Source organism: Helianthus annuus, chromosome 11, assembly GCF_002127325.2.
Source record: "Helianthus annuus cultivar XRQ/B chromosome 11, HanXRQr2.0-SUNRISE, whole genome shotgun sequence".
Classification (NCBI taxonomy): Eukaryota; Viridiplantae; Streptophyta; class Magnoliopsida; order Asterales; family Asteraceae; genus Helianthus; species Helianthus annuus.
Genome location: NC_035443.2, coordinates 369,608 through 380,725, shown reverse-complemented (window position 1 = coordinate 380,725; position 11,118 = coordinate 369,608). Strand labels below are relative to the sequence as shown.

The window sequence follows — 11,118 nt, the reverse complement described above, 5'->3', positions numbered from 1 at the left end:
GGGCTTTTTTGGCAACATCTAAATGGTTAAGTGCTGAACCAGTAAGAGGTCTGAACCATTAAGAGCCTGTATAATGCTTAACCGTTCAGAGGCAAATGTCTGACCAATTCAGATTAGAGGTCTTAACCATTCAGAGGCAAATGTCTGAACCATTCAGACATTTGCTCGTGAAACAAACAGTCTGAACCATTAAGTGCTAAACCAGTAAGAAGTCTGAACCATTAAAATCCTCATTAACAGGTAAACAAACAGGCCCTAACTCGCTCTCACTTTGAAAAACAGGAATATGCTTTGAAGCATCAACCCCACGCGACGTCAAGGACAATATTGGTATTTCACTAGTGACTACATGTATCATGTCATGTATGTTGTATGTAATGATGTCTGGACGTGGCCGCCTTATGCTGAGAGGAAAATATCATTGCCACGTATGCAACCTTAGATCCCTAATCTCTCACACACCCAGCTAAAGATCTTCTTCTTCTTCTTCTCTATTTTTCATTTTTCTTTTTCTAAAAAACATTTTATTATTTCTCTCTCTCTCTCTTCATCCCTAGTTTTCTTCTCTCTCTGAACCCTCTCACACTCGCCAACTAACTCCGTCGTTCATCGATTCTTCTTCGCTTCAGGTAACATATGTTCTTCAATTTCTCATCTATTTTTATCTGTTTTTGTTTTAATTGTTCTTAAGATCTTCAGATTTGTTACACATATATATATATCGTATTTGCAGTTTGTGCTTGGTTATTATGAATTTAGTTACCTTCAATCACCTCAGGTTAGGCTAATATTCCAAATTGTATATGCTATGTGTACCTTTTTAGTATTTAATTGTTCTCTATTGATATATGTTAGTAAATTTTAGTTAATTCAGGTGTTTGATTCGTAATTTTAGTTTAATTCAGGTGTTCATATAGATATAAATTTTACTGCAACGGATTTTCGAAATTAGTGTCATATTTTCTTCTAGGGCTTGTTTGTGTGTGTTAACTTACCTTTTTACTTGTATGTATTTAATTTTATGACTTATTTTGATCATCATCTTATTCGGTAACTCCCACCAATAGCAAAGCTAAGGTAGGGTCTTCTGAAGAGGGTAAGATGTAGACAACCTTACCTCTACCCCATAGGAATAGAGAGACAGCTTCCGGTGAGACTCTGGCTCGATAGTAGTTTTGCATCAAGCCTTGGACATAAGGTACGTAACACTCAACAATCGGGACAAAGGCCGATTAGTGCATGTACCCTTTTGTCTTTCGGCTATCAACGCCACCACATGATGCATGATTAACTGTCGGCCGCTTTTAACGTTATTTTCACCAAATTAGTAAAATAACGTTAAAATTAGTGCAATTTCACTTTTGCCCCCTGAGGGCCCACACATATATACATTATATGTGCACACCACAAGCGGGGCGTCATATGAGTTATTTTGATGTTTTACATAATTATTTGGTTACATAGAATAGAATAGGATAGGTTTTGTTTTATAAAAGATTTTAGAAGGACATGATCGATACTTCAATTTTGAAGGTGGATTGAGACATGGTTTAAAAAACCGTTGACACGTGCGCCTCTAGGCGAGGCGGTAAGAAAACGTGTATGAGTGGTATCATGTTTGTACGTACGCCTCTAAGGGCCGAGGCAGTGAGAAAATGTGCGCCTCAGGGGAGGCGCTTCATGGGTTTATGTGTGTTTTTGATGTTTTAGACTTTTGGTGTCAATTTTTTATTTTTTATAAGATATACTATTTATATTTTTTTTAATTCTGCCTCTTGAGGCGAAGAGAAAACGCCTCGAGGCTCGATTCCGTTCGTTTAAACCTTGGATTGAGATAGCTATTTATTCCATATGTTATGTTCTTGACTTCTTTCTCCCAAAACTATTCTGTATTTATTTATTTATTTATTTGTTTTTCTGTGATCTTGAGATATCCGTTTCCTTTCTGCTTATCCTGTTGATTGTATTTGCCGTAAAACTTACTTCATCTGATACTGGTTATTCTATGGTTACAGGCTGTTAGGTAGTGTTATTCGACCGGGCAACTAAGAGAGGCAATAATTCTGTTTTAGGACTAACGATTTTGAGTTGTTCTTCGTTGACCTCAAAATTGCTCTTGTTGTAATTAAACTGCGTTATAGGAGACATCAGCTGCTGTATAAAATGCTGAATTACAATCTTCTCATTCTTGATTGGTAGCAGTGAAAATTGAAGCTTGCAGCTTTCACCTTTACTATGTCAGCAGAAAGTCAGGGTGAAAGCGTTCATATGGCCGCTACATCTGAAAGGTGGATCGACGGTCTACAATTCTCCTCACTGTTTTGGCCTCCACCACCTGATCCAGAGCAGCGTAAGGTATATATTATTCACACACTTGTTTGAACACGTGCATCACCGTAAATTCTGCATTAAGTTGATTGGTTATTAATGAATTTAACATGCATTTGATGATGACAATATAGCTTATAAGTTTCTGGTTCAACTATAATGGTTTTTCAATTAATTTTGTACGCAGGCACAAATTACAGCATATGTTGATTACTTTGGTCAATTCACATCAGAGCAGTTCCCCGAAGATATAGCCGAGGTATTTAATTATGCACAAATTTCAAAGACATTCTAGTCCTCGTTAAGAGATGTTATATTAATTACTATTACTAATATATTTAATTTGCAGTTGGTTCGCCATCGTTATCCAACAAGTGAAAAACGCCTCTTTGATGATGTCTTGGGTATTGTCTTTTGCTTATGAATTTGCAGTTTTTCTTGATTAGATTTTTGTGACAAACTATTTCTTTAATTAATCTCAACTCTCCAGCAATGTTTGTCCTTCATCATCCGGAACATGGGCATGCTGTCATTCTACCTATAATTTCATGCATCATTGATGGCACAATGGAGTATGAACGAAGCACTCCTCCGTTTGCTTCTTTCATTTCATTAATCTGCCCAAGTGCTGACGTAAGTCAACATTATGCTCAATAAAATATATTTTTAATGTTGCTGACGAAATGTAGTCAACTTTGTGCTCAATAAAGATTTATAATGTAGCTAATATAGCTCCTGAAATGCAGAATGAATATTCTGAACAATGGGCGCTGGCATGTGGAGAGATTTTGCGAATATTAACTCATTACAATCGACCAATTTTTAAGGTTGAACGGCCACATGGCGAAACAGAAAGTAGCAGTGGCAGCCAGGCATCAACAAGCAACTCTACAGATGGTGAATCTTCTTCACAATCTCTGCATCATGAAAAGAAACCACTGAGGCCCCTGTCCCCTTGGATCACTGATCTGTTGCTTGCTGCACCTCTAGGCATCAGAAGCGACTACTTTCGTTGGTAAGTGGGAATCTGATCATTGTAGAGTAAATCTTTTGTTTTCTGTGTATTATATGCACTCTATACCATAACTTATCAAACTTTATTGCATTCATAGGTGTGGAGGTGTCATGGGAAAATATGCTGCAGGAGAACTTAAGCCACCGTCAGTCGGTAAGTGGACTAGTTTACATCCAACCAGTTTGTGATCTGCATACAATTATGCTAGAATGCTTTGACCCTTTGAGTTTGGCATCTTACATATATGAGTAAATCATGTGGGATTGCTTAGGTAATGAATGGTTTAGGAAGGGCCACACTGAGGGTAAAGCCGTAAAGGAAAATACATGAACTTGGAAAGATTATGTTACATACCAAACGAGAGAACTCAACCCAAAAGACTAGTCGGGTGGGTGAGAGAGCCCATTTGGTATATAAACCCCACATCAGTTGCCCATACAACCGATGTGGGACAAGTCCCATACCTTGCAATGGTATTAGTCCATAACAATCGACCCGCCTTAAGGGCCAACGTCCTCGTTGGTCACGACTGGCTCTTTCGAGGCCACCACTCCGAGCCCCGTTGGTCATGGCCACGTTGGTAACGGCTGGCTCTCTCCAGGCCACCACTCCGTGGGCCACCACTCCGAGTTCTAGCTCTGATACCAATGTTACATACCAAACGAGAGAACTCAACCCAAAAGACTAGTCTGGTGGGTGAGAGAGCCCATTTGGTATATAAACCCCACATCAGTTGCCCATACAACCGATGTGGGACAAGTCCCATACCTTGCAATGGTATTAGTCCATAACAATCGACCGTCTTCTTCAAATCACTGCCTGATTCTTCAATGTTACAGCCATCTCCGATCATCTGGGCTTTGATTTCGTCAACGTCGTCCCTCAAAGATGCCAGAATGGCATCTAATTGTGCTGCAATGGTTGCTAGTTGATCCGCCAAATTCCGGGTTGTAAGTGCCGTTTGATTTCCCGGCGATGGAACCAAATGATAAAACCCAGAAAACTAAACTAATCAGCTACAGATGTTAATCCATTTCGAGAAGGATTAAGTTTCCAAAACAGAATACAATTCTGAATTTTCTAAAAATATAAAAACCATACTCCTAAACTAAACACAAAGAAACACATTTAAACGTAAACTAAACAGCAGCTACTTCCTATTTTTCAGCCCCAGTCACCCACTTCCTTTTCCTAATTTCCCTCCTGAATTGAGTCTGATTTCGTATCAATACATCCTGGCCGGTGAAACGACTTGTCCTCAAGTCGCTTATCTGATATTTATTGACTGTTATACCAAGCGATGAGCCATTCCATTATAGCTTGACCGGTTTCCTGGACCCCATGATTGTTTAGAACTTTAGTAGTAGGCTGGGAAGTATCCAATGAAGCAGTGAGTTGTCTACGAGCCGCCTTGAACGTTGTAATATGAATGATAGGGTGGATGCAAGAGCCCTGTGGAAGCGCACACTCATAGACTATTGGGTCCACCTTATCAAAGACTATATGGCCCAAAAAATCTGGGTGATAACCTCGCATCCCTATGTTTGGTCAAATCTTCCCTTGAGAGGTTTAGTGGATCCAAATCTTCAATCTCCGGATTTGTTTTCAATTGAGGAAGTGGCTGCGTTAAAACAACATGCTCATTCTCATGACAAATCAATTTTTGGGGGAAGTCCTTTTGAAGTTGGTCATAGTTCTGGGAAGTACAATCAGGGACATCGATCCTACCAGCATTATACACGGTTCTAGATTTCTGTATAAGCACTTCAGCCTCCGGTTCTTCTTTATTCAATTCTTCATCAGTTGGCGTCCCTTTTATGCCCATCTCCACTGTCTTCTTCAAATCACTGCCTGATTCTTCAATGTTACAGCCATCTCCGATCATCTGGGCTTTGATTTCGTCAACGTCGTCCCTCAAAGATGCCAGAATGGCATCTAATTGTGCTGCAATGGTTGCTAGTTGATCCGCCAAATTCCGGGTTGTAAGTGCCATTTGATTTCCCGACAATGGAACCAAATGATAAAACCCAGAAAACTAAACTAATCAGCTACAGATTTTAATCCATTTCGAGAAGGATTAAGTCTCCAAAACAGAATACAATTCTGAATTTTCTAAAGAGTTAATTGCCATTTTAGTCCCTGTGGATTGGCCCATTTTGCCAGTTTAGTCCAAAGGTTTCATTTTTTACATCTGAATCCAAAAATATTTCATCGTTGCCATTTTGGTCCAACTGACTTAACTCTATCCATATTTGTCAAGTCTGCCAAGGGCATTTTAGTCATTTTAGCCATAAAGGGTTAATAAAAAGAAAAATGAAATGACTAAAATACCCTTGGCAGACTTAACATATATGGATGGAGTTAAGCCAGTTGGACCAAAATGGCAACGATGAAACCTTTTTGGATCCAGGTGTTAAAAAAGAAACCTTTGGACTAAACTGACAAAATGACCCAAACCACAGGGACTAAAATGGCAATTAACTCTTTTCTAAAAATATAAAAACCATATTCCTAAACTAAACACAGAAACACATTTAAACGTAAACTAAACAGCAGCTACTTCCTATTTTTCAGCCCCAGTCACCCACTTCCTTTTCCTAATTTCCCTCCTGAATTGAGTCTGATTTCGTATCAGATTACAACTTCACTAATTCGATATCTTTTACACCAATTAAATTATTTTTAGCATTAATTTATATAATATTGTATTGTTGACAGAAGGATAACACATGATGTTTATGTTCAGTGATGGCTTCTTCACGCGGATCTGGAAAGCATCCACAATTAATGCCATCTACTCCTAGATGGGCAGTTGCTAACGGAGCTGGTGTAATTTTAAGTGTATGTGATGAAGAAGTTGCTCGATATGAAACCGCTACTCTAACTGCAGCTGCCGTTCCTGCTCTGTTACTTCCTCCACCGACAACCGCCATGGATGAGCACCTTGTTGCAGGCCTTCCTGCTTTAGAGCCATATGCAAGATTGTTTCACAGGTTATAATTTATAAAGCAGAATATATGCTGTTTTTTGTTACCGAAGATCGTGACATTATGTTTCAAACTTGTTTCTGTTCCATGGTACTTTAGGTATTATGCCATTGCTAGTCCGAGTGCCACACAAAGGCTTCTTCTTGGACTGCTAGAGGCACCACCATCGTGGGCCCCAGATGCTCTTGATGCAGCTGTTCAACTTGTTGAACTGCTTCGAGCAGCAGAAGACTATGCATCTGGAATGAGGGTAAGTTGATTGTAAAATTTAAAGCTTAAGCTGTTTTTTTTTTCAAAACTGCCAATATCATTGCCATCTGAGTGTTGCTTATATGTTGATAGATCCACACACGGGCCTTTGCGCATGTGAGTTCACCGTAGGTCGAATGTGTGCTTGTTTAATCTATTTTGCTTTGTTTTCTTGGTTAAAACTGGATTTAGTTCTATAAACTTTCTTGTTGCAACATGGGGACATTACTTGATCTGTTCAACTGTCTCTATGCTTGGTTAAATAATTTTTTTTTATTATAACACCTTGATTAAGTCATTAAACTATGTACCTGGTCAAATATTGCAAAATATGTGACTCAAAACGTCTATTTATGGGTTGTTCTTACGTATGTTTATATCCTCTTTCTTTTATCCAAACTATTTCCATAGACTAGAAAATCACTTGACTAACAGACTAAAAGCTGACTCTACTTGCTTATTAAAACATGGTTGGGGAGTTTAAACATGACTTGATGACCAATAGGGTTGTGTGCTTATATAATAATATGGTATTTGCACATTCAGTTCTATACAGCAATAATATGCTTAAATCTCTTCGAGAAACCCAGTTCTCTATCCTGTTCCCTAATACTCCCTTACACTCTCGATCGTCTGTTTTCTTCATGACCTTTGTTCCAGGTCAAAGTTTCACCTTTAGGTTTTCATGTCGAGTTAGGGTCATCAATGTTATAGAACCTATCTGTAAAAGTACATTACTGTGCTCATGTCACATTTCATGAGTTTGATTCATACTTTTCTAAAGACCGTCGCCTCTGGTTGTACAAACTGAAATCTTGGTTTCAGTTCTTTCATGCAGACTTTACTCGTTGGAAGGACTAGACTGCCGGGCTTTGTAAATCCAAAGGTCGCAGGTAGGAATCTCTTCCTGCTTCTCATTGGGCCCAACTAAAACAAATATTTATTCAGCCAAAAAAGTTAACACAAAGCTTCATGGTGGTTGAAGTTTACAGACGGATCGTCTGCTGTTTCTGTACTTGATTTTAGTGATGATTGATATTTCAACATAAGCACACAACTCCCCTGATAAATTTAGTTAAGCTTTTCTTAATATATATAAAATCAATAAAACGCAATGCCTGAAGATTTCAGGGCTTCAAGCTAGTAACCAGGTCCAGTGAGTCATTTGTGAGTGACATATCTATTGATATAAACTGTCATAGCTTTGATTTTTGTTTAATCAGGTTTAGTTAATAGCTTTTATGAAAGATGGTCTTATTATTTTTTTTTTCTGAATGCTATGACTGAGAGTAATATATATCGTTGAATATGAAAATATGATGTCTAATTATAGTTTCAGTTGTTACACACACACACACATATAAATCTCAGTAGATGTTATCAAAGGTTTTTTTTAAACCACATAAGGTCTTTACTTATCTTTTTAATTTTTTTTTTTTTTTACTTTTTAGCTGCCTAGAAACTGGATGCATTTGCACTTCTTGCGTGCAATTGGAACCGCAATGTCCATGCGAGCTGGCATTGCAGCAGACTCCGCTGCTGCTTTACTTTTCCGGATACTTTCCCAACCTGCTTTGCTTTTTCCTCCGCTTAGGCCAGTTGAACCTACTGGTGATTACATTTCAACCCATAAAAAACAGGTATGCGTTTATCAGTTTATCTCCACTGTTGTAATTGTACGAAACGTAAGCTACATAAAACCGGAAACTCAAATTATATATACGCAGAGACAAATGCCAGCAGCTGAAGCAACGATTGAAGCTACAGCTCAAGGGATAGCATCAATGCTATGTGCACACGGGCCTGAGGTTGAATGGAGGATATGCACGATATGGGAAGCTGCGTATGGCTTAATTCCGTTGAGTTCATCTGTAATTGATCTTCCCGAAATCATCGTTGCGACCCCTTTACAACCACCTGTATTATCATGGAACCTATACATACCCCTCCTTAAAGTTCTTGAATATCTGCCACGTGGCAGTCCATCTGAAGCATGTCTCATGAAGATATTTGTTGCTACCGTTGAAACAATCCTTCAAAGAACATTTCCAGCAGAATCTTCGTTCGAACACACAACAAAAACACGATACGTTTTCGGGTCTGCTTCCAAAAATTTGGCGGTAGCCGAGCTTCGAACCATGGTTCACTCGCTGTTTTTAGAATCATGTGCCACTATCGAGCTTTCGTCTAGACTACTTTTTGTTATTTTGACTGTGTGTGTTAGCCATGAAGCCCAGCTTCATGTGGGAAAGAAACCAAAAGGCAAAGGGGGTAAAACAGTAAATAAACAAGGACCTGTTGCGGCTTTTGATTCTTACGTTCTGGCTGCTGTTTGTGCTCTTGCTTGTGAGCTTCAGCTTTTTCCTTTGATTTCAAGAGCAGGTAGTAGTAATCATTCAAATACCGAGGACGTTTCAAAAAACGTAAAGCTGGTTAAATCTGCAAATGGTTTCCAGAACAGTATCGATTCGGCAGTTAGTCACACTCGCAGGATATTATCAATATTGGAAGCGCTTTTTTCTCTAAAACCGTCGTCTGTTGGCACGTCTTGGAGTTATAGTTCAAATGAAATAGTCGCTGCAGCTATGGTCGCGGCTCATATTTCCGAGCTTTTTAGACGGTCAAAGGCTTGCATGCGTGCACTATCGGTTTTGATGAGGTGCAAATGGGATAAACAAATTCACTCTACAGCATCTTCACTTTATAATTTGATCGATATTCATGGTAAAGCAGTGGCATCAATCGTCAACAAAGCAGAGCCGTTGGATGCACCCATCTCAAATCATCACCCTATTGTATGCTTAAACGGTAAAAAACAAAATAGCTGTGAAACAGAAACAGGGGAGTCATCAACCGCACATCAAGTCACTGTAAAAACTATGGCAACGGATGATAAAGTTTCTAAGTTATGTGATGACATGGACAGCAGCTCTGAGAAAGGGATAATGAGTTTTCCGTTTAATGCTTCAGAGTTGGCTAATTTTCTTACAATGGACCGACATATTGGATTTAATGGCAGTGCACGTGTTCTTTTAAGATCCGTACTGACGGAGAAACAAGAGTTGTGTTTCTCCGTTGTGTCGTTGCTCTGGCATAAGATGATCGCATCACCTGAAATGCAACTTACTGCAGAAAGCACCTCTGCTCAGCAAGGATGGAGACAGGTAATCTTTCTATTTTTAACAACGTCCATCTTATACTAAAAACCATTTCTGATACTTGTATCTCAGTATTGGTGCGTCTATGTGACACTTTCAATTTATCGTTGTTTCTCGACACAGGTGGTTGATGCACTCTGCAATGTGGTGTCAGCATCACCGACAATAGCTGCAACTGCTATCGTTCTTCAGGTCCAGATTTTGTTCATCTCTGGATTGTTTCTAAACATTTATTGATTAGCATTATCGTTTGACAAGTATTTAGCCGTCAGTTATATTTAATTTATTATTGTTTAGTCACTTTCCTGGTTTTATGTATTTGCATGTCAGGCCGAGAGGGAATTACAGCCATGGATTGCTAAAGACGACGATCTTGGTCAAAAAATGTGGAGAATAAATCAAAGAATCGTGAAGTTAATTGTGGAGTTAATGAGAAAACACGACACCCCCGAGTCGCTAATGATTTTAGCCACTGCATTAGACCTGCTACTGCGTGCCACTGATGGCATGCTTGTTGATGGAGAAGCTTGCACCTTACCACAACTTGAGGTTTTTGTTCTTATTATCATTCGTGTTAAACCATAACATATAGTTCACATAATGTATCAACATGTTTGTGACGCTGTTTTATGTCAATATTTGGTGACGTGTTGTTTATTTCATGCTCGATTTCAGCTTCTGGAAGCAACAGCTAGAGCAGTTCAGCCTGTTCTTGAGTGGGGAGAATCAGGGTTGGCAGTTGCAGATGGTCTCTCTAATCTACTCAAGGTAAAAAAGATAAACTAACTTTAGAAAATTATAAAATAAACACATTGGCTAATTATTTGTGTCTGTGATAGTGTCGCCTGCCAGCTACAGTACGATGCCTTTCTCACCCGAGTGCTCACGTGCGAACACTCAGCATATCTGTTCTTCGAGCCATATTGCAAGTGGGGGCAGTAGGTGAAGATGCGAATGCCATCGACTGGGAAGCAGACCTGGGGAAATGTCTAACCTGGGAAGCGAGGAGTCGAGTTGCAACTGGAATGCCAATTGATTATCTGGATATTGCTGCAAAGGAGTTGGGGTGTCCAATATCCATCTAATCTAGTCGATGGCGATAGGGTTGTACAGTATACATGGTGCCTGCTTGATGATTATATTTATAGACTCGTTATCTTTTACTTATGCATAGAGAGAGATATATGCCTTTGCCTTTGTATTTCAGATTGTATCACAAATTGATCTTTGGATACTTAAACTTCTTCTGTTTGGATACAACATATCTCTATTCTCTACTTGTGTTTTCAGTTTCATGTCATGTTCCAAATTAAATATATTGGTGGTTTTTTTTTTTTTTTGTTATTTACTCTAGAATGTTACAAGTACTTATATTGATTAT

General features: G+C 38.9%; 1 protein-coding gene across 4 annotated transcripts; it reads left to right on the top strand.

Annotated features, from left to right (window-relative positions):
- The first annotated feature begins 406 nt into the window (after positions 1–406).
- LOC110889056 (protein GIGANTEA) lies at positions 407–11,070 on the top strand. 4 transcript variants are annotated; one of them, XM_022136549.2, is made up of 16 exons: positions 480–629; positions 734–778; positions 2,203–2,355; positions 2,516–2,587; positions 2,678–2,732; positions 2,819–2,961; positions 3,075–3,343; positions 3,441–3,496; positions 6,090–6,336; positions 6,430–6,580; positions 8,031–8,219; positions 8,307–9,743; positions 9,861–9,929; positions 10,068–10,286; positions 10,413–10,505; positions 10,577–11,070. In XM_022136549.2, exons 3-16 carry the CDS (start codon positions 2,236–2,238, stop codon positions 10,820–10,822), a joined length of 3,366 nt encoding a protein of 1,121 aa, XP_021992241.1. In that variant the 5' UTR covers positions 480–629; positions 734–778; positions 2,203–2,235; the 3' UTR covers positions 10,823–11,070. The 4 variants fall into 4 exon arrangements, with proteins under 4 accessions (XP_021992242.1, XP_021992239.1, XP_021992241.1 ...); XM_022136548.2 differs by having other exon boundaries at positions 2,016–2,355; XM_022136550.2 differs by lacking the exon at positions 734–778 and having other exon boundaries at positions 407–629.
- The last annotated feature ends 48 nt before the right edge of the window (positions 11,071–11,118 follow it).